Source organism: Meleagris gallopavo, chromosome 9, assembly GCF_905368555.1.
Source record: "Meleagris gallopavo chromosome 9, MGAL_WU_HG_1.1, whole genome shotgun sequence".
NCBI lineage: Eukaryota > Metazoa > Chordata > Aves > Galliformes > Phasianidae > Meleagris > Meleagris gallopavo.
The window spans coordinates 12,977,017-13,001,335 of NC_139412.1; the positions used below are offsets into that span (position 1 = coordinate 12,977,017).

The 24,319-nt window shown below is 42.4% G+C and overlaps 1 protein-coding gene across 1 annotated transcript in view; it reads left to right on the top strand.

Moving 5' to 3' along the window:
• Positions 1 to 24,319, top strand: part of TRPC5 (transient receptor potential cation channel subfamily C member 5) — a 69,466-nt gene that overhangs the window by 32,705 nt on the left and 12,442 nt on the right. Inside the window, exons 4-6 of the mRNA XM_031554681.2 lie at positions 3,330 to 3,469; positions 6,822 to 7,144; positions 11,691 to 11,886. Of these exons, the coding sequence (XP_031410541.1) occupies positions 3,330 to 3,469; positions 6,822 to 7,144; positions 11,691 to 11,886 (659 nt within the window). The remainder of the gene's footprint in view (positions 1 to 3,329; positions 3,470 to 6,821; positions 7,145 to 11,690; positions 11,887 to 24,319) is intronic.

Consider the following 24,319-nt stretch of genomic DNA (forward strand, 5'->3'; position numbering starts at 1 on the left):
TGGTTTAAATGCCCTCCTTTCTCTCTTCCAGCCTTTCTGTGCACTCTAGCTCAGTTCATTACCCCGCAGCCAGTTATTAGTGAGCTGCAGTTTTATACTTGGGGTCAAGGGCCTGGAAAGCCATATTTGTGCTGCTGTGGACAGCACAGTAAGGGACATCTCTCTCAGCAAACCTCTGTCTCTAGAGCTCTCCTAGTGGCTCTTCACTGCTTCTTATGTGTCCACCTCTACTCTCTCTGCTGGTGCCTCTCCTGGGCTAGCTCTAGGACCCAGCTCTTCCTTTCTGTGGTGGCTCAGCAGCAAGCGGGTTCTGTGCTGAATGGACTTCACTGTGCCAAAGCTAAAACTGCTGATGGGAAATGCATAAAGAAAAAAAGAGTTGCCATCATGCTCACAAGTCACTTTCCATCATGATCCAGGGCATGTTGTTCTTTGTGTAGTTTCATTGCAACTTAAAAAAGGTAACTCAAGCCTCATTATCTCATTAAACTAAGTTATGGCATTGAAATGTATGTGTTGGTAGAAACTTCAGAATAAGCTGAGAAAGCTAAATGTCTTCTCTGAACTAAGGTGATCTCTTCATTTTATCCTTTACTTCATGGTTTAAATTGAAGGAAATGGTGGGCACTTCAGCAAAATTGATGTGCAGATGAAAGGATAATCCATACAAAAAAGCCTTTCAGAATAGCCTGCTACAGTTTTCTATTCTTACTTTTGAGTTCCTTTGTTTCAGATAAATAGGGATATTGTGGGATTGCTTATTGCATGGAGAAATTAGAACAGTTTCACCCGATTAAAGGTAATTATTTATGAAATATCTTCCACTACAAAAGGAGAGAGAGTGAACAAGCACACACAGCATTGCTGTAACTATAGTAACCAGCAGTGATAACTCACTATAAATACAGTGTATGAGTTCTTCAACAGACTCCTCTCCATTGATTTATTCTACGTTTTTGTGTGCATGCAAAGATTTGGAGGCAGCTGTAATAAAATTACCTTATTGGCCTTGACATTATGCTTGTCTGACCATTGACCTGCTGGCTGGAATCTGAAGGGCTGAGACTGATATTTGGATGTTTGCAGCGGTTCATTTCAACATTATCTGCTCTTCAGATTGAATTTTCAGGTCCTAAAAATGAATTGGGAGTGGCATTTCAGTGACCACTCCAGTATTCTGTGGTTGGGCATGGGTAGATATTTGAGTAACTGCATCGGTAGTACAGCTTGATGTGTATTTTGTTCTTTCTCTTTTCATGTGCATTTCAGGTGTTCATTCAAGGATATTGTAAAGTGGCTATTTCAAAACATCTGAAAGCTCTAAGGACGTGCTCAGAAACATGGTGACCTAGGAGCTTAGCTGCCATTTGCTTTTAAATTGGGCTTAGGTTCTTAAAAGTACTTAAACAGATCTTAAATAAAGGGCATGTAAGTTACTTACAATAAAAATGTTATGCCAGGTAGCAGTCTGATAATGAGCTATGGAAGCTCACTGTTTTACCCTACTAGCAGCAGGGAGGTAACGTGAAGGTTAGCAAATCACAGAATCACAGAATCACAGAACTGTAGGGGTTGCAAAGGACCTCTAGAGATCATCGAGACCAACCCCCCTGCCAAAGCAGGTTCCCTACACCAGGTCGCACAGGTAGGCGTCCAGGCGAGACTTGAATATCTCCAGAGAAGGAGACTCCACAACCTCCCTGGGCAGCCTGTTCCAGTGCTCCGTCACCTCACCGTGAAGAAGTTCTTACGCACATTCGTGCAAAACTTCCTATGCTGCAGCTGATGTCCGTTTCCCCTCGTCCTGTCTCCACGTACCACTGAAAAGAGACTGGCCTCACCGCTATGGCCGCCACACCTCAGATATTTATAAACCTGGATCAGGTCCCCTCTCAGTAGTCTTTTCTCAAGGCTAAACAGACCCAGTTCACTTAGCCTTTCTTCATAGGGGAGATGCTCCAGGCCCTTCACCATCTTTGTGGCCCTCCGCTGGACTCTTTCCAAGAGATCCCTGTCTTTTTTGTAGTGGGGAGCCCAGAACTGGACACAGTACTCCAGATGAGGCCTTACCAGGGCAGAGTAGAGGGGGAGGATCACCTCCCTCGACCTGCTGGACACGCTCTTCTTAATGCACCCCAGAATGCCATTGGCCTTTTTGGCCACGAGGGCACACTGCTGGCTCATGGCCAACCTGTCGTCCACCAGGACGCCCAGGTCCCTCTCTGCAGAGCTCCTCTCCAGCAGCTCATCCCCCAGCCTGTATTGGTGCATGCAATTATTCCTCCCTAGGTGTAAGACCCTACACTTGCTTTTGTTGAACCTCATCCGGTTTCTTACTGCCCAGCTCTCCAGCCTGTCCAGGTCTCGCTGAATGGCAGCACAGCCTTCAGGCGTGTCAGCCAATCCTCCCAACTTCGTATCATCAGCAAACTTGCTGAGGGTGGCCACTATCCCCTCATCAAGGTCATTGATGAAGATGTTGAACAAAACCAGTCCCAGCACAGACCTCTGCGGGAGAAATGCTACCTTATTACCAGAAGGCATTTCAGAGTAAAGATGATGGTCTCTGGCCATACCTTTGGGAACAAATTCTCACCTCACAAAACCCGTAGCCATGGTTGGCATTAGGTGACTCACTGCTGAGAGATGCGACACCAAGCTGCAGTGCCCTTTTTCATGCTGAGCCATACCTTTTTGTTTTGTTTCTCTCTCCCCTGCCCCCCTCCCTCCCCCAAATAGTCCCTAGGCTTTTTGTGGAGCAAGATGCATAAATGCAATGATTGGGCGTAGCGAATGAATTCACTTCTTTCATCTCTGGTGTGGTATTCCCAGGTCAGGGAGGGAGTATACTGGTATGCAGAAGCTGGTATACTTGTGTTGCATGTTCTGCAGAAAAGGTCAGAAAAAATCTGTACTGTGCATCTGAGCCACAGATTACTGTGGAAGCAGACAATACACAAAAAACTATTCCAAATACACTAATTTAAATACTACATTGGTATAAAACAAATTTCACCTGAGTCAATCCATTCATGCTAGTTACAATTAACTTCAGGTAGTTATAAGTAACTTCAGGTTTCAGATAGTCTCCTTGTGTTTGTATCTGCAGCCCTACATAGGAAATCTAGGTCTTTCTCATATCTCTCTAGATAGCATTCCTAATGGAGCTGTAAAATGCCTCATAATCAGCGCAGTTTTATTTTCTAGAAGACAGAAGGAATGAGACATTTTTTTCTAAACAGTTAATTTATAGTTGTACCACATCACATATACACAATGCTTTAATGGAAAATAATGCCTTCCCATGACAGTGAACTCTCTTTCAACAGGTTTTATCTGGGGAGAAATCAAGGAAATGTGGGACGGTGGATTCAATGAATACGTACATGACTGGTGGAATCTGATGGATTTTGCAATGAACTCCCTCTATCTTGCAACTATCTCCCTTAAAATTGTTGCCTATGTCAAGGTACAGTAACTTGGGAAAGAGAATTTGTAATTTGTTTGTGAGAACTGTGGTATACAGGATAGAAACTGCCAAGCACACAATTACAGACTTATGAGAATTGCTGCTACCGCAACAGTTCAGATTTGAAAATTCACCTGGAAAGCTTATTAATTTGTATAGGGAATGACCTTCCTTCCCATCACTACTCTTTGACTAATATTGAATTAGATTGTTTGGGCACCGGGTGGAAGTTTCCCCACTTGCTCTCCATTTTGTAGCTACTCAGTTGCCAATGATACCTTTTGTTTTCCATGTTGACATTAGATCGCTTTCAACAATGCTAAATTTCATGAAGTTATGATTTTTAAATAAAGTAATAAAGGAACAAGAAGAATAGAGTTAGCTGAAAACATCTACAACCAAGATTTATAATCTGTAGTCACTGAGACCCATGATCTGTAGATTACTTGTCTGTGCAAAGTCTGCTGAGAGCACACCTGCTTGTAGCTTGCATCTGATGTAAAGTAGTCAGCTTCTCCTCTTGAATATACATTCAAGGTTTAATCTGTAGGCAAGAAAATGACAAAGCAACATGCTGGAGCTTTAAGACTGTAGTGTTTCAGGGCCTGTTGAAAATCCAGAAGGCTGTATGGTGGTGAGTTAGTTTTTCAAGGGAAAAACTTCATGACAGTTGCTACTCCCTGAAGAAGCAGCTCTGTGACAGCATCAAAGCTAAAACAGATCACATCTTTCTTTCCCGGCATTCAGAACCAGTGAGGAAATTAGAGACTTGAAAGGCTGGTCTTTAATCTGTGAGCAATACAGAAAATGTTGAAAATTGTAGCATTCACAAACAAATCCTAAAATGCTAACAATCTTTTTATTTCTCTCTCTCGCATACAAATTACCAAAAGAGCTATGCATCCGCAGACTTATCTGGTCACACTGAGATTTAAACTTACAGCCAAACCAGACACACAAAGGAGGTAGAGTTTCATTTATATACTTTCTAAAGACTACAGAAACACAAAGAACTATACATCAGCACAAAAAAGAATACAGAATAATTACAGGAATATATCCGTTTGAGTACAGATCAGTCCCACTTGAATTAAACCTGGCTAACCTAAGGTCTGGTCTTGATAATGACCAATGTCAAACAATACTGAGAAGTGCTTAAAACCTTCTACAGTGGTAGCTCTGAAAGAGCATGCCCACAGAAGTTCTGACCTATGTCAAGTAAAGGTTGCAGTATGCTCTGAGACATGAGGATTTAAAACATTGATAATGGCTTCAAAGTCTTTTGCAACAAGACTTGTAAAGGTTTTTGTTATTTATAGAACAGCCCAGGGCTGGAAACGGCTGGTATATATGCCAGTATACCATAGTCTAACATTTCTTGGAACTCCAAAGGATTACATGCACGTTTAACTTTCTGCCAAATATCAGAAAAATAAATTGTATACTGACGGTTATGTTTTCCATCCTAATTTTTATGTGGAGACTTTTTTTCCCCCTGATTTGACTGGTTTCAGGTCTTGGCCTCAATATTGTCCTGTAACAATGAAATCTTCAGTCTAATTATAGGGTAAAAATACTTTCTTAATCAGTTTTCATTTTCTGCATTGAATTATCATGTAATGAGGAAGGATAAATATGCCTGCCTGTTATAACTTGTTTGAACTACCCTGTATACTTTGTGTTTCATCTTCTGAAGCCTCACCTGAACAACTCCAGCCTTTTCATTAGGTAACTCTGAAATCAGTTTCTCTGCTATCTGCAGTTGCCTGTTCAAAAGTGATTGCTGTTTTCCAAGCAAGGATATACCGTCAATTTATAAAGAGCCAAAATACAATCCTAGCAAATTGCTTTAAAAATAGATGTGAAATGAAGACCTTTTCACAGTCCTTTACTTGCACCTATCCTGGCAGAGAGCCCCAGGGCTGATGTGTCCAGCCAGCACGCAGAAGGAAACTGTGCAAATCTTCCCTCTAAGAAGGGGAGGCTTGCTGATCACATCTATCCACTCCCACAGTTGATTACTGGCAGAAAAGTTTAAAATGTCGACCTGTTTGTAAGCGTTTTAAGACCCATCTTCAAATCAAGTTAACAAACTCAGGCTGTTATGTTCATGGAATAATGAACAGTTTGGAAATTTCAGAAGCAATCACATGTCACATTGAAATTCTATCATGTCTCAGTGCCTTCATATGGAGGAACAGTTTAAAACTATTGTTTTTAAGTTGCCTCCTTGACAAAAATGTGAATTCATGTATTGCACCTTCAGATTTAAATGGGAAGTCCCTACAAACTCATCTGCCAGTGATATATGGATACCATTTTCTTTTAAAAAGTATTTAAAAAGTTTTTAGAGACCTAAACATTCTGGCTACAGTATTAGTGATACGATTCTAAGTGCGTTTTTGCCTTTTTATGTGTTAAATCAGCAGAAACAAATGCTAAAAAAGATAAATTATTCCTTGATGTTAAAATGTCTTGAACTCCATTCTCTACTGCCAGAGAAGTTGTGTTTATACAACCAGCTCTTTCATGTTACCTATTTACATCTGGCTATCTCAGGTAATGCTTCTGCTATTACAGTTGCATTACAAACCAAGTTAATTTTATAACTGATGCACTCAATTGTATCCAGTATTTTGGCTGTAATTATGACCTCTGCCTAAGCGACTTTCCTAAAATTGCCATGGCAAATTAACTAATAAGAAAATTAATATGAAGAACATGTTTTGGTTCTGGGCTGTTGGCGCTTTTTTGACAGAGAGAAAGCATTCACTTCTTATGTTCCTTAGTTCATTGCTTGCCTTCTTCCCTCCTTTCTGTCTCTCTCACATTCATCCTGGAATAAGCAGTGTTTCAAAGGTATGGTAGTATTCAGGAAGAAAAAGAGAAAAAAGGTAATTGGAAATGATCTGTACCTACCAAGGAGCAGTCAGAACCTCTTTAAATCTAAATAAATAAATAAATAAAGAGAAGGATGTTATATATCAGTGCAAGGACCTGAATTACCCACAATTATCCAATTCAAAAGACCTGTTATCAAACTTTAGCTAAGTACAGCCCACATACCAGAAACCTCCAGAGAAAAGCTGATATCCCAAAAATATCTCTAGAGAACAGTCTAAATGTGAAGGAGATTTCATAAGAAGACTTCATTAAAAAGCTCTGTCCTGATGAACTCAGCTTCAGTAGTGAATCCTGAATGATAGTGGGATACTGACACTAAGAGTTGAAAAGTACTTGTGTCTTTGGTAATATATATAGGAAAGCATTAGTATTAGCAGGTTTGAGTTTCAAGTTTATCTCAAAATGATTACAACGTAATTCACTTTTATACCCGTGTTATTTCTTTCAGTACAACGGTTCTCGTCCAAGGGAGGAATGGGAAATGTGGCACCCGACTCTCATTGCAGAAGCCCTCTTTGCAATATCCAACATTTTAAGTTCTTTGCGTCTCATATCCCTGTTTACAGCAAATTCACACCTGGGACCCCTGCAGATTTCTCTGGGACGCATGCTGCTAGACATCCTTAAGTTCCTTTTTATCTACTGTCTGGTGCTTCTGGCTTTTGCCAATGGACTGAACCAGCTTTATTTTTATTATGAGACCAGTGCCTCGGAGGAACCCAACAACTGCAAGGGGATCCGATGTGAGAAACAGAACAATGCCTTCTCCACGTAAGATGTTCTTTCCTGTCTGATTTTGAGGACAACTCTGTCCCTTATTTTTACCTGCCTTTGCATGCTGTGTATCACTGCACCAAAAGTAACTTTATTTATTCATTTGTAAACATCAGGTGAGCTGCTTCACTCTGCAGGAAAGGTGTGAGTTAACTGGGGCAGACATTCTGCTGAGCTTTGCTGTCAGAAAGCCTCAAAGCCTCTTAGGTCTGGAAGTGAGAGACAATCATTTTAGTTCTGGTCCAGAGAGTCTCTCTGCATCATCTTGCAACTGAAATGTTATTAGTGCTGCGTTCAATTTTGGCATGTGAGAAAACAGATATCCTTTTGCTGCAATAACTGTATTGTCTTATTCTGGAAGAGAGGAGGGGAAGCCAAGCAAAATGTAGAAATCAAGAGATGAACGTAGGAAAAAGCTGTATTAATAAATAATGTGGCAGAGCAACAACAACAAGCTCATCTAGGCCATTTTTATTCACACATGATGTTGCAGGCTCCTCTGATTCCCTTGCAGCGGGGTGAGACTAAAATCACATCAAAATCAATTTTGCTGCAAATACTAGTACATTACTGAGATGCTGGCATGGAAATTGCTGTGATGACAGCTGGCAGGGCTGAAAGTGATAGCACATGCTGAAAAATAACATGAATTGTCTCTGTGATCTATTTGTTTTAATTACTAATAGTGGAAATAATTATAATAATCAGCCCCCCTCCAATTGTTCTTGCTGCTTGCACAGTACTTAACACACAACGGGAAGAGAAATAAATAAAGCACCATCTAGAAAAGGGCCTACGTCCTGCAAGCAAGCAAAACAAAACTGTTGTCCACCACGTCAGGCAAAATTAAATAAAACTTGTCATCATGCCCAATAATTCTCCACTCTTCTTCAGCTGAAGGCTGGAGGTTAAAAAAAGGACTTGTGAGGTTGCATTGTTATCAAAAGCAAATGACAGCTTAGGCCACATGACTAGGTTGGAAGAGGAAAGGCTCTGGCACTATCCCGTAGGCTCTATTCTTGCAAGAAGAGGGAGACTTTCTAGGGATAAAGTCCAAACTTACAAGAGACTCTTCACCAGAGAGTCCTGGTAGGCCAGGCATGCTGCTCTTCTCCAGTGCAGAGCAGGAACACCACAGACTTGATTAACTTTCTCATTAAACTCATCTATATCTGGAGGAAGTGAATGGAACTGCACTGTGCTAATGAAAAACAGAATTAAAGACTTCAGTCCTTTTTCTGTCTTAATTGCTTTGAATGCTCCAGAAATGCGTTGTGCTGCCCTTGCAAAGGAGTTAAATGACAAATGCTATTTCTTTATCTACATCTATATTGATGCAGTAGCCAGAGGGAGAAATGTTTGGCAAGCACCGTGTTTGTTAAGTGACAGCTTCTACCTCAGGAAGGGTCGAACCCACAAAGTTCAGGACTGGAGTCTGCCTTTCCCCAGAGCGACAGTGAACAGATGTGTTCCAGTTCTGCATTCTACTTTGGACCTGTCTCCAGTACAAACTAGTTTTCAGTGTTGGCATACTAGTGAAGGAAGCAACAAGAGGATCTGACTAAAGAAAAAGAGCATTTGTTCAGCAGGAATGAAAAAAAAAAAAAGATCCTTAAGTCAGTAAGAAGGCACAACATCTTTGGAACTAGAAATGACACAGAACCACTTAACAGAAGGAGTATGGATCGGCTTCAATACAAACTACAATTTCTCCCACCCTAGCATTCAGTTTAAGCCCCCTGCCAAGGAGAACAGAGCACAGGAAGGAAATTGAGGGGGCTCAGCCTTTATGACAGAGGTTTGTTTAAAACAGAATCGCAGTGGGAGGGGACCCATTAGGACTGAGGTCTCCTGGCAGGGGACAGAATGCTCTGCAGCTACTTTTTTGTTGGAGCCTCGCTTAAGGAATTTATTTAACGTATTCTTAAAAGTTTAAATAGTCATTATTAACACCCCCAGTTCAAGCTGACATTTAGCCCTTGAGCAGATGCACAGCATGGGTGAATGGCTAAGAACGAGCAACCTGCAAAACAGAAAATTACACCGTTGTGCTGGAGAAAGCAAGCATGACTGCAGTGAATTCAAATCAGAGGTGGTGCTGCCTCAAGTTTGCTCATAGTTCATCCCTAATGGAAGAAAAAATGTGAAAAGCTTTCAATCAGTCCCCTTTGATTCCTACCACCATTTCTAGGCAGTCACACAATAAGATCTAATTTTGTAAGGGAAGGAAAAGCAGGCCGTTGTTCTTGTTTGTACAGCTTGTTTAAAATGTGACACCTATTTACTGGTGCATTATTTCCTATTACTCCTGGAGGAAGGGTTTAATGTTTTTTTGGTGTGGAAGTGTTCGGCATCACAAACACAGATCATGGAGAAGTAATATTCCTTTGTGACAGCAATGAGGCGAAGTCATGAATAATTTAAGTTTTCTGTTCTGCCCTAACCATCCTTTAGAAAGCGGAGTGCCTATTGCTTAATCTAAAAGTATGTTTAGCACTGTGATCCTCATAGATGGAGAAAGAAGAAGATAGTGGAAGGGGAGGAAGAAGCCATTACACCTGACTGTCTGGGAGGTTGTTCTCATGAAGGGTGAAGCTGACAGCTGGGACCATTTCCCCGCAGTGACTGCAGGAGGCTGGGAGAGTTCCTGGAAGAGAGGGGGGCACTTGTTCTTCCTTAGCTGCTCAGGAGCATGTTGGAGCTGTGAGATTTCTCCCGTTTGCTTAAGGCCCAAAACATACTTGACAAGAGAGTGCAGTTGTATTACCAAAATTCATTTCTCAGAAGTAGTATGAGTCCCACCTGAAACACTTAGTGAAAAAGATTATGGTTCTCACCTGTTATTAAACAAGGACAAAAGAGAAAGTGTTATTTCTATTCAAAATTGCAGAAACCAGGTGCTGTCTACACCTGCTTTCTGTGTACATGCCTACATGCAAATATATTGGGTGCAACCTGGGCCAATAATACTCGTGGTTATAACACTGTGAATTCAAGGCAATGCACAAATCACATAGAAGGTTTATTTCAGTTTCATATTCAACTGCGATAAGAACCTCGGTTTCTCCTGAGCCTATACTCCAATCAGTATTTCTACCACCAGAAGCTAAAATAAGTTAAAAGACAGTGACTACTCCACTATTTTTAACAGCAAACTGCTCAGCATTCTTTGCTTAATCCTTATTTTACCATTACCTTGCTTATTTAATAAGCCCAATGTCTTGACTTCTGGGAGAAAGGATTTTTGCTTTCAAGAGTCTTTGTAATTTTGGCCAGTGAAAACCTATGTTCACAAAACATAAAGAAACTAAATCCCCATATAAAGCATGGGGCTATGTATGGAACAGCTGCACACAGAATTCAGGAGAATGGATTCCTGGTTTGTAATGTATCTGAATTTATTTTTATTGATTTTTCTGGTAAGGACATTCAAAAATATCCACTGACCCTAGGCCAAAATGGAAACTCTTAAACAGGCATATAAATGTCATTTTTTAATGATATAAACGCCACATTTTTGAAAGCCAAAACAAGTGATGCCCAAATAGAGTAATTATTTAGATTGCTGATTATGTATTTGACGTGATTGCAAAAGGTCACTTGTCTCTGGCTGAAGCAAACAGAGACCTGGGATGATCTCATCAGCTGTAAAGCATGGGAGGTCAGGTCTAGTTCCTCTATGGATGGAAGACTTCAAATGAAGAAAACCTCTCAAGCTGAATTAATGTGATGACTCTCTTTCATCTGAGTCATTACTGATCAATTGTTGCAGCATGATATTGAGGGCACTGCACTGTGGTGGGTGGGAGCTACTTCACAAACAAGCCATCACAACCAGTGTTTCTGGCCACGTGCAATGCTGTCAGACAGGATCAAAGTAATCACAAGCTATCAGCCTATCCTAGTGCAGAAGGTTCAAGTGGATGTGATTTCTTGCATCTCTCACCTTTTGATTCCCTGTCATAGAGCACTATTTAACTACTATGGTCATGCAGAACTAAAGCATGGACTTCCTAAGCATTTAGTTTATAGACATGTTAATGATGCATGCACTGCTTAAACAGTTACATCTATATATAACAGCAGTAGCACTAACACTCTGTGCCAACTTTAATTAAAGGGAATATACTGTGTTTGTTCTTGGCATGTATATAGATAGGAATAGAACCTCGGGTTTCTTCATGGCAATTAGGCTGTTGCATCTCACATGGATATGGTTCTCAAGCAGGTGGTGAATTTTATTGATGTGATACAACTCTTACATGCATTGGCCAGCGGGTCCCTGTGGCTGGAGTACAGACAGAATAAAGGGCACTGCTGAGCTCTGTACTGTACTGATGCTCTGTGGCATTCCAGCTCCTGATGTCGGTGCATTCCCCACCTGATGTTGGTGCTCCCAGTGATGAAGTGCTTCCAGTGCCACCAGCAGAGCTCTCACACCAGGTGACACCCATCCTCAACAAATCCAGGGCTCCTAAAGGTATTGATTTCCATTTCCCAGAACCAAGTAGCCAAGTAAAAATCTGTTTGTTTGTTTTTCCAGACTTTTCGAGACCCTCCAGTCTCTCTTCTGGTCTGTGTTTGGTCTGCTGAATCTCTACGTCACCAATGTGAAAGCCAGACATGAGTTCACAGAGTTTGTTGGGGCCACTATGTTTGGTACCTACAATGTCATCTCTCTTGTCGTGCTGCTGAACATGCTCATAGCCATGATGAACAATTCCTATCAGCTCATTGCTGTAAGTTATCCGATTCTCTCTTTGCATTCATTTTTTACTATATGCCTAATCTGTTTGCCTGGTTGTGTGTTTCTTCTGGGATGCTGAGGACTGCTGCCCCCATTTCTTGACAGAAAATAGTAGGGATTTCTATTCACTAGCCTGAATCATGCTTGTGGAGGACATTTTGCTCTGTTATAATGTTTCTTATCTGGAAAAGGCTTATCACCTGTGATCTGCCCTCGTCTTCTCTTGTAAACTAACTTCACCAATCACCTTGTCCTTAGCAACTGACTGACTTAGGAGCAAAGAGGGCACAGAAAGCGAAACCTTCCCATCACTTCCTAACACATTTGGTTCTAACTTGCATAATTTTTTTGGTATATTTTTTGCTTCTCTCCTACTACTACTTTCTCATTTGAAGGGATATGTATTGGGCACCCAACATGCAATTTCTTATTCCATAGTCTTCCCACTGAAATTAGATCATTTCCATCTGGAACTCACAACCAGTCTCCTGGCAGCTAACTCTCTAAACCTGTAATGTGAGATTCCTGGGTAGCCTCAGTGCTGGATGGATCTGAGCTGCCAGTTGGCCATGGAGCCATTTTCAAACTTATCTTCAGTCAAATGTTCAGAATTCTATTCTGTTTCTCTACTGTAATTGCATTCTGTGTGCCTAAAACCAATCAGTACCTTTATACTTCATTCTGTCAACAGATAGAAAACTATAGCAATATGGCTCTGCATTTTAAAGGGCTTTAGGTAAATTACTTAGAAACAATATGGAGCGAAGCTCAAAGTTGTGTGTGCAGCATTTAAGGTAAACAAGTGGGTGCTTCCAGTTCTGATGCCTAGTAGGGTAGGCTTAGAGATAGTGAGCTGATGAAGAGTTATATCACCTGTGCACAGCAACAGGTGTTAAGAAAATCGTTTGTGTCCTCAGCTGGTCACTCAGAAGGACAGCTAAAGTAGAGACTGCCTGCTCTGCATTCTACGACTGTTGAATTTACTCTAGAACAGGATGGAGCATAAAGCAGAGGAAAAGAACAGCATCAGCTCTGCTTCTGCTTCCATTCCCAGTTTCTCTGGGTAAATGTATGGGTGAACTCCTTTGCTGGCTGAATGCAAAGAAGAGTATCACGTTGTCTGTTTGAACAGCTTACACAACAGCTGGTGATTACCTGCTTGATCCACTTGGCTCCTAAACACAGTTATTTGGTCAAATTGAGTACAAACCCAGACAAATTGGTTATATTTTTGAACATCTGATCTTTACCGTGTTCAAAAAATGCAAGAAAAACTGGCCCCTTGACCTTCCAAACAAGGAGGAAAGCAGCTGAGCACAAAGGCATCACCCCTTTATCAATCTGCTTCAGTGCTTAAAGTGCCTTCTCTTTGTTCACTGGTACTCATCGCATTCCAGGGAGACTGGAATGAGGGGCAGAAAACAAAGATGGTTTCTTCAGCATTTTCTCCCATTCCCTTTGCCTTATTGTCATCAGATAGGCTTGTCACTGACACAAAGCCTGAATCTTGGACTGGCCTAATAATGAACGTATTTGTTATTCACTGAAATAGAAACCACTCATCATTCTTTTCCCAGAATAATTTGAGTGATGCAGTGAGACAACCCCACATGACTTACTTAGATCCATCACAATAGTGGTACATCTGAAAGTGTATCTGGGAGACTGGTGTAAAGGGTTGGAATCATGAGGCAGAGCCTAGCAAACAAGCAGCTCCTCACAGTAGTGCCGGTGGGAATGCTACAGGATACTTTTTTGTCACTTACACTGCCATACTGCAATTGCTACTGAGAGCAGTGACCTTCGGGAAAACAAGAGACTGTCAGTCCCAGCCTCTGCTGGCACATTGCACTGAAGCTTTGTTTTCTGAAACTAATGTTTCTGTATGCTCATAACATTCTCCCGGAGACAAGTTTGCTTCATGTGTCTTCTAAGGGCAAATATCAATTAATTTCTTCACTGAAGAAAAATGAATCGTTAATAAATGGTGAGCTTTGCAACTGTAGGTCATTTTTTAACCTCCTGTAGTCAGCTCTACCTCTTTCTGAATCACAGTTGGGCGGGTTGCTGAACAGGGCGTTTCCTCCTCCTGATATTTATATCACACTGAATGCACAGAGTGACGGCATTCCAGGGAGAGAGGAGGAGAAGGGACACATCATCCTTAGAGTGGGGTGAAGGTCTCCTAAAATACATCAGGAGAAAAGCTGCTGCCCCGTGCAGGACTGCAGAGAAAGAAAATAAGCTCATCATCAGGAATGAGAATGCATCGTTGCTTGTTCATTTACCTACACTGGAGTGGTCAGGACACGTCAATTAATTGCACTTGTTAATGGTCCAGTGACACTGCTGCTGTGTGAGCATTCTTTCTCCCAGAGATAAGTCTGTCAATCACTTCACAGCAGCTTTTGTTCAGTTTTGCTTTTCTCCATTGTCTCATATATACATGAATTTCTGCTGTGAAGTTAGAGGAAGTAGAATCTGGGCTGTTCTTTTCCTGCTCTTTATCATGCCTGCCCAGTACAAGAGGTAGGGCTTGGGAGTTTGTTAAGAGCTATATGCACACAGCGTGACATCGCTGGGAATCTAGGCAAGGCAGAGCAAGGAAAGCAAAGAGAAGACATCCACAGAGTTTGGAGGGATTCCTGACTCACAGGAGGAAGAATTGTTCCACCATCTTTTTTTTTTTTTTAATTTTTTTTTTTCTAAGCTATTTCAGACTTCAATAAACTTCTAGGGATACCCTAACACAATTTCAATACTGACTTTTTTTCATACACCATGTTTTTTGCTTTTGCCAAATCATTGTCAGTAGTGGATTACAGGAGACATTATATTTCACTGAAAAGTAAACAAAATCTACATGCACAATGAGATGTCCATGCACTGTGGGCTGTTTCACTTTGTAAGGATCAGAATTTTCTATGCAAGCAGCACAGAATGCGAGTGGATGTCATGAACTGCTGGGTCTCTCATCAGAATACCTTTCCAGATGTGACAGAAATACCATCATCTGATGAATGCAAGAGAAATATGTCATGATGATAAGAGGAAGGACAATGGGACTTATCTGGGAGAAGCCAGGTGGCTCCATCACTCATGAGTAGCATGCAGTAACAGAGTGGATAATGAGGAGATTTTATATGATAGACTGTTTCTCATAAAATTGCTGTCTCTTAAGTTGTAGAATCCTCCTGCTAGTTTGTAATGTTTACAGAATAATGTGACTCTGGGTGTTGCTGACACCCAAGCATGCACATCTCCTGTGGTCTTAGGGCACAGGGGTATTTTGGCCTTTCTGATGTAGAATGGTACAGGTGCATCTTGCCCGGATTTAATCTATATGTATTTTTTGAAAGCATATTCCCTATGGATCCATGAGATTCTGGGAAGTCACACAAGAATTACTCACTGGAACTGTACCAACATTTCTGACTGCACAGCCACAGGAACAATGGGGACAAGTTTGATGGAAGAACGGGAACTAAGATTCATTCTGGAGGATAGGGCTGTGATCTGCATTCCAGGCGGATTAGAGCAGTAAGTGGAACACAACAGCACTGCAGCAGTAAGCATCCCACTGACGTATTTAGGAGAGATGCATGCCCTTGCAGCTTCCAGAAGTTTCAAGAAAGAACAGAGATGCTTAATGCCTCAGAAGTAGCATCACACCAAAGCAGATCTGGGAAAAATCGTCCTTAAATATTACTGCTGTGCATGAAAATGAAAGTCTTACTTCTGTACATTTAATTTTCTCTTGTGTTTTGGCTAAGAAAAAATTCTACAAATCCCAAAACTTAGTTTAAAATACACAGCTGGACAGTCTCTGCACGCGGCAGGATGTGGGGTGGTAGATTGTCCCACTGTAGAGGTAAGGCCAGCTCGAAAGCCCAGACTAATATTCAAGCTGTGTTAAGCATCGGGGTGTATTTGTCTTGTAAGCTCTGTTTCAGAACCAGTAATTTAAATTTCTTAGTCAAAATTGAGATGTGTTTGTTTTTGAACTCTGTCTTACAGCAGGAAATGAAATTATGCTCTTGTTGTATGAGCTGGGATTAATATCTCTTGGAGCTTTTTATGGAGTAACAAAACAACTGGACTCTAGAAAGAGCGAGTTAAATGCCTCTCCTATGGTTGGCAAGCTGAATGAAGTACCGCTATCTGTTCCCCAGTTTTATGGCCGTCAGGTGCCTGAGCCACCCCTTCACATGCTGCTCCTCACACCTGATGTACAGCCCTGTGCTTTAGGTGTGGTAATGTGCTCATATCTTTTCTTGAATCTGCAGTGTAGCTGTACTCATCCACACCTCTCACTGTGCTCTCGAAACTCACTCATATCATCACAGAATCACAGAATCACAGAACTGTAGGGGTTGGAAGGGACCTCTAGAGATCATCGAGACCAACCCCCCTGCCAAAGCAGGTTCCCTACACCAGGTCGCACAGGTAGGCGTCCAGGCGAGAATTGAATATCTCCAGAGAAGGAGACTCCACAACCTCCCTGGGCAGCCTGTTCCAGTGCTCCGTCACCTCACCGTGAAGAAGTTCTTATGCACATTCGTGCAAAACTTCCTATGCTGCAGCTTATGTCCGTTTCCCCTTGTCCTGTCTCCACGTACCACTGAAAAGAGACTGGCCTCACCGCTATGGCCGCCACACCTCAGATATTTATAAACCTGGATCAGGTCCCCTCTCAGTCGTCTTTTCTCAAGGCTAAACAGACCCAGTTCACTTAGCCTTTCTTCATAGAGGAGATGCTCCAGGCCCTTCACCATCTTTATCATCAGTAATAGTGAAATCACTAACTCTCCTGAACTTACAGTTTCTCTGTGACATCCAGACAGTCAGCTTTCCACTTCCCTCCTTGTGGCTGCAGCACCTCTTCTGAGGAGCAGGACTGACTCCCCACGCTGGGTGCAGCCTCTAGAATTTGTAAGGGTTGTGGAGGACTCCCACTAGATTCCTGTTTGAAAGTGAAGGGAAATGCACTGCAGCAACGATGTGCTGTGGTACTGCCATGCAGCAAGAGGCCTGAGTGTGAAATCAGCGCTGGAGCCTCACTGTAGACTGGCAGGCAGCTTAATTGCTTTTTGTTAGCAAGCTGAAGGATTCATTTGAAGGTGTAGAACTGTTTGTCTTTTTGCTGGCTTTGGCCTAATTACATATAACCCATGGACTTGAGTCAAGTTGTTAATATTCATCTGGTGTTTGCAGAGCCTCTAAATGGAAGTACTCCATGTGCTCTGACTTCATGTGCAGCATCTTTCTTCCGCTGTTAAAACAAGACCAAGCAGATTTTCCATCCTAGGCCCAATCATCCCGCAAGGCCCCGCTCGTACATGTGTTATCAGCAGGACTGAAAAGTGAATGCTTTCTGTTGTTTTTAATCATCATCTTCATCTGACCCCATGTGCCAGAGAGGCCACACCAGTCTGGAGCTTATTCAGAGCAGTGGAAACATTACAATTAAGTAAAGAACAAGAAGAGCTTCCAATGTGCTGGTGAACCCTGGTTGATCTAAGATATTATAGGGAATTTGCTGGCATTTGTGTGGGTAGCTTTTGTTTCCTCTGCTGTAGTTAACACACCAGTGCCCCACATGACAGGTCAATAATTCTCTACCCATTACGTGTGAAGCAGCACAGCAAGGTTTGCTCTTGCTACATGATAGAAGTTGAAGTATCCAGATGGAACCACATAGGTTGCAGCCCCCTGCATTATCCCATCTTTTATTTAGAGCTGACAAGCTCAATTAGCATTATCTTCTGCTTCTGCATCAAGGGGATTTTTTTTTTTTTTTAGGAAAGCAGAGGAAAAAAGATGAACTGAAAGATACAGGAGAAATATTTTTGAGGGAAAAGCAGTCAAAAATAAAAGGAATTTATCCTCTAAGAACTCTCACCTGATGATAAGCAATGGGAGCAGCTATACCTAGTCCTCTGAAACGTGCCTTTTTGGATTCCAGTGCTTCATGGATTTACTCCTCAGCACACTGAAATATAGTGAATAAGATGATGCTAATTACACAAGTGAAACAGGATGCTGACAGTTCCATCCAATTAAATGGGAAGATGGCTGTTAACCTGGGTGCTGTGCTGGAGGTTCTTGTCTGCAGTTCTGTGCCTGTGGAGCCGCAGTGTTCTCTGGTGTCCCCATGGCTGCAGACCCTGCTCCCAGGATCTTTGGGAGAAACAGGGCCTTCATCTCTTACATCAGTGCTGTGTACTTGGCTCAATATTCAGTTAAGGGATTTGAATGATCTCATACATTTATAATGGTTCCCTTTCTTTTGCCTCAAGGATATATTTAAACAATCTGAATACTTAGCTCTGGTTTTTCTTTTTTGAGCAATTTTTCAATTTTTGGCAGTTAAGCTCATGCACTCTGTTTAAGCACCTATGGATGCTGATATCTGGAGGTGTCAGCAGCTGCTTCTCCCACTAGTGCTATGACCTCTACAGACTCACTAACTCAGTCCGTCTCCACTCCTGCTGAAGATAGGCAGTTCATGGCTAGTTAAAAAAGCAAAAAAATAGAAAAGCATTGGGTACCCGAATAGATGGTTTTATTAACTCTGAAAGTTTGGGAACACTTATACTATTCTTTTTGGTAGATGGAATCTAAAGCTGCAGATGTATGTGTATAAAGAGGTTGTTAAGCCTAAAGAGATACTGAGGCTTAGGGCTTTGATTCAGGGACATTCCTGCAGCACGTGAAAAGAGTCATGTGGTCAGATCAGTAATGAATGTTCTGTTGTCACTGCCTTTTCTGGTTAGCTGGATGAGACCAGATATTCTCCTAATATTTCTATGGCACAGGAGTTGGTGGCAAAGAACATCAGCTATATTTTTGTGTAAAATCATAATCAGAGCTCAGATCTAAGAATTACAAATGGCTCAATCTAAAAAACACATAAAATAAGCCACTGGTGCTTTAAATGCCTGTGAGAGTAGCTGACACCACATTTCCCAGGTGAAAGCACACTCTTGTGACAGCACAGACTGGATTCTGGGATCTGAGAATCCCAAGTGGATCCGAACTGGGATTTTGTTTCTTGGGACCACTTGCTCTTGTAGGAAAGAAAAAAACCAGTCAGAGAGAAGTACGTGATTCTCCTTTATATCTGCCTCTCACCAGTCTAGCAATAAAATTCAGGGTATTGCTTCTTCCTTTGAAGACTCAAATCCCAGGTTGATCTGCTATGCAGAAAAAATAAATGTGATATTCTGGAAATAGTGTGAGCAGAACTGAGTCTTTCTCAGTTCATTTTTGCCATGGTATATTAACATGGTCATCAGTGCTCAAGTACTACAGGTTAGATACAGTTTTTCAGCCCACCATTTCTCCACAGGCATGTGTGAATTACTTGATTTTGACCTGGCTGGAGGTAGTTACCATTATCAGCGCAGATACTCCTTATCTCTCCGACTTCCAGCTTGAAAGGATGTCCTTATCAGCAGTGATAAGGGAGAGAGTGGATGGTAGGAAGAACAAAGCCTTACTGATACCTCTCTCATTGTTTCTTCTTGCCAAGGTTCTTAGAGAACTATTTGTCTACATGACCTTCACACTTCTCTATTTGACTATTAATATAAAAGCTGAACTTTGTCAGAATATGACTGAACAGAAAAGAGTCGATTCAAATAATTTAACTGCACTAAAACCAGCACAGTTCTCTGTGTTCTCTCCAATACACTATTCCCTGGCCTTCTCATTAGCTATCATTGTTTCCATCCAGTGTGCTGGTGGGAGATGAAAGGTAATTGATGAAAACCTAAATACATTGTGGAATGTGGTACACTGCAAGCTATAATAAAAGTTTTAATTATGAATATATTCTGCACATGGAATATATAAATAGAGATGCTCAAGCATGCATTTTCCAAGTACAAACAAACTGATTCCCTAGAGCTGGGGAAATCAGTACAGAGGTGCATTTTGGGGAAGACATGGCCATCACAACAGAAACGTCACTGGTTCTTCTTACTGCCCAACAGGCCCAGAGCATATCTGGGGCAATACCCAAGCACAAAGAGAAAAAATTCCCAAAAGGACTTCATGGAAATTAACTGGAACCCATCAGACTTAACCTTCCCCAGAAAGAATATGTGCTTGAGAAAGCAGGCGGCTAATACTGAGGTGCAGTCAGATTTATATGCTAAGTCCTTGGAAAAGATTTGATAGCTCCTAATGCAGGAGTCCCTGTGAAGATGGTGATGATAACTTACATTTGATTTTCTGTAACACAATTTAAAGCATGAAGACTACCATTCCTGTGGGCATTTGAGCTACCAGGCTTCCTCCTGTGTTGCAGCACCAGCACAGTTGCCCTGCTGCCACCAGCCCATGGCAGTGGACATTACTGGGGCTGTGCAGTGCAGCACACAGCTGAGTGCTGCTGAGGGGCTGCAGTCCCCTCCTGCTGGCAGGGTGAATGATGTCTGGGCAGGGATGCAGGTGAAGCATCAAACAGTCATGCCAGGCAGGGGTGCTGTTGTCTCTTGCACCTTTCCCACCTCCCTTCTCCCTTTCTGTTTCACTGCTACGTCTCATTTTCTTGGGGGATCATATTGTCTTGATATGTCAGCTGCTTTATTCCTGTGCGTATGAAGGCACACTTTTGGCACAGCTGGGTCCACTGGACACTGAAAGACATACCACGCTGCTCCCCTGCCAGGTTCTCCCGGAGTGCTCACATCTGGATGGACTATCGTGTGCACAGTATAGTGCTGCAGGGGTGTCCCAGCAGAGAATTCCCATGCTCTTCACGTGACCTTGTGTCTTCAGAAGCCATGAGTGGTTTTCTTCTCCATTGCAACCAGTGACAATTCCTCTTCTATATTTTTCCATCTTGTTTGGTTGTGCTCCAAAGATGGTGTCCTTTATCCATCTTGTGACATGAAGCAATTACTGTGCTGCATGTCTTGCTGACACTGGCCATCTCCTTGGTCTGTTTGAAGTGATCTTGGAGGACATTGGAAACCTCAAAACAAAATCTTTTCACAGCTCCTTTTGTTAGCATGTTGTTCTATGGGCTGCACCACAGCTGGTTTTTATCAGGCGTTCAAGTTTTAAAGGCTCAATCTCTGAGCCCTTACTGCCTCCTGTACTTTGCTGAAATCAAGCCTTTACCTGTATCCTGCCCCAGGAATTCACTTTTCTTGTACCTCAGTGTCAGTATTTATGCATATTTCTGAAGACCTGCATATACTTTATGAAAAAGCTTTTCTGTGCTGCAGCTGACGAGCAGCACTCCCTTCCAATGCCATCACCATCCCTTCTGCTTGCCACGCTGCATGCTGTGCGCTCTGTGCTTTCCAGACATGCTCTTCCTCACCCTGGGTATTCCTCCACCCTGTGTGTGCTGCTCCATGTCTCTGCAGAGCCATCCCCCTGGCCGTGCTCCTGGCATTGCCCGCTGCTGTCCAAGGCCTGGATGCTCTGCCTGGCATGGCGCGATTCACGCCAGACAGTGCTTTCATCTCTCCTATGTCTGCCTCATTCCCTGACTGTTCTAATTGCTTTTTCTAATGCTAGATTGTCCTCCTTTGGTAATTTTTCTTGTATTATTTTTGTGATTGATCCCATTAAGTTCTTATCCTTCAGTATGTCATCCCCAGCTTTGAAAGCAAAGTCATTTGTTGTCAGCTGCAGCTGAACTACCTATGCATTAATTGCCTTTGTAGGTCCCAGATTTTGCTCATAGATGGCTTTTTCCTTTGTACGAAATATTTCTCTTTGAAAAATATTCAGCACCAGCTCAAACAGCCTGCTTGGATTTTTGCTGCTTGCTTCTCTGAGCTTGTCATTAAGCCCCCAATCTCTGCTGATGTTATTAGCAGTTTGCACAACATATATTACATATAAATTAACAGTCTTGAAACTGCAGAAAAGTTGTCTGTGTCAGGCTGTGCAAAGATTAACTTTCTCCTGGCCCTCTTTCTATACTGCTTTCTGTTCAAGACACACAAGGGCATATTTTTTGTGCTAGCCTGCTTGAAAGCCATTATTGATGGGTTTTCTGTGCTGTCACTGCTCTGGATTTATCCTGCAAAGAGCAATAAAGAGTCAAAGGAGATAGAAATATACTAAATACAGTTTAATGACTTTCTCCTACTCTTAGCAGCTCAGCTGATGATACAACAAAAAGCACCTTTGACATTCCTGTGCCTCTGAGGGAATGAGCCCCCCCTTACTCACCAGGCTGCAAATAAGACATGTCTGTGACCTCCTTTAAAAGTGGGTGATGCATCTCCTCCTTCTTCCCTGGAGGAAAGTAATACAGCTCGGGCCCTTCCTGACCTTTTTTGCACCTCCTGGGATAGCAGCAGAGCTGTCCATGCAGACGTCCTGCTGGCTGCTGCCAGCCTTCCCTGCAGAACATGCTGCCCTGCTTCTGCGGTGCACAGCCACCGCCAGACAGCCTGGTCCTGGGGGCATTATCACAGCCATCTATATCTGCATCTGACAGGCAGCAGCCTGATTTCCAGCTTAGCCCACTGACTGTTGTGTAATAAAGTACAAGAAAGGCATACACAGCCTTTTTTGTGCCAGCTAGAAAGATGCCAAACATCTTTATGCATTATTCTGTGCAAAGGGGTGTGGGGAGGAACACACTTCTTTCTTCCTGTTGAGTAAAGAGATAAGCCCTCGTGCAACACTTCGTAGCACAAAAGAGCTGAAGCAGCTGCTTGTCTTGTGATTGTGGAAAAGTCTGAAGGTATCAGATTGTCTGAATGCCCAACTTCACTGTCATCCCTGTGCTGCTCTCACTGAATGGTTGTACCACAGCCATACACCAGCCTCATGCAAGCTGAGCAGGGGTGCAGCATCAGCAAGCACAGAGCTGTCAGAACCCATTGCAGCCTGTAGTGGAAATGCTAAGTCACAGCCTGAAGCAGTGATTGAGCACCTGGTAGAAAGGCAGGGCCAACCCAGGGGAGCTCAGGTGCATGCAATGTACTTGAGTGATTGGAAGGGGTAGAGCCAGGATCAACCCCTTTCCATACCTCATTTAAGGGTTTGCAGGGGGAGATGCAGAGAGCTCCCTGCCTACCTGAGGTCTTTTGAAGATAAGTAGCTGATTTTCTTTTATTTTTATCTGTGGTTGCTGTATTTGGGCTTGCTTCTTCTTTGCTGTAGCTAAAGACTTATCCACCCTGCTATTATCTCTGTACCCTCTACCATATTATAGCATTACACAGCCCTGAGCTGATGGAAACTCAGATTCATCATAGAGCTTTCAGGGATGCTGCTTCAAGAGCCGTGAGATTGGGCTCCTGTGTTTGTCAACAGGCTTGTGCTAAGTTACAAGTGACAGTATTTTCCTTCAGCTTTTCAGCCACCAGGGAGCCTAGACACTAAAACCAAGAACAAGCTGAGGAACCCAGGTGGAGAGGTAGCAGCAGCCATCTGACACGAGGATGAAAGTGTCCTCTCATCCTAGCAATAGCAAGAGAGGGAATGGCCTCAACATGTGCTGGGGAGATTAGGGGGTTGGGTATTAGGAAAAACTTCTCTAGAAGAGTGGTCAGACACTGGCACAGACTGCCCAGGGAGGTGGTGGAGTCACCATCCCTGGGAGAGTTGAAGAACTGTGGAGATATACTTTGAGACATGGTTCAGAGGGCAGTATTAGTGGTAGGTGGACAGTTGGACTATAGATGATGTTAGAGGTCTTTTCCAACCTTCATGTTTCCCTGCTTCTAGGAGAGAGCCTCCCAGCACTGTGGCTGTGCTGGCTGGGGCAGTACTTTCCAAAAAAAAAAAAAAACCAGGAAGTTATTTGGCAATGCATGATCTAAACCATATGGCCCAGTAAGGAGGTGGCAGTAGTGATCTGTGTTTAAAAAAAAAAAAAAATAATAATAATAATAATTACAAAACGTAAACAACAGACTTTCTATACAGCGATGAAGATGGAGATTAATGCTTGAATTATCCTGTGTAATCAGTGTAGCAGGTAATTATTTAAAATCTGGCACATCTGTGAATTCATCACTTTGACTGAATTAAAGAATCTTCACAACTGCTGCAGTAAGATGGCTCCAGTAATCCCACAGGGAAATCTTTAGGGGAGATTAATTTTCACTTCAAATGGCAGAGATTTGCAAGAGGATTATGTGGCCAGCATGACGCATCTGCATTGTGATTGTAAGTGACACTTTTTCTTTCTCAGAGAGAAACCAAGTGTTGTTTCTTTAAGTTCCTGCACTCTGAGTGTGAGGGCTCAGCTCTCTTAGAAGCAGAGTGTACTGCTCATTTCAGCTGCAGAACTTGAAAGGAAATGGTGACAAGAGCAAGGGCAAGAGCAACACAACAGCAGCCTGAAAAGAGGACAGAGAATTCCAAACTTGGATTTAAATTCCTAATGCAACAAGGTCATGCTTGTAAAGCTAACAGATGTTTCTTTAGTTTATAATAAA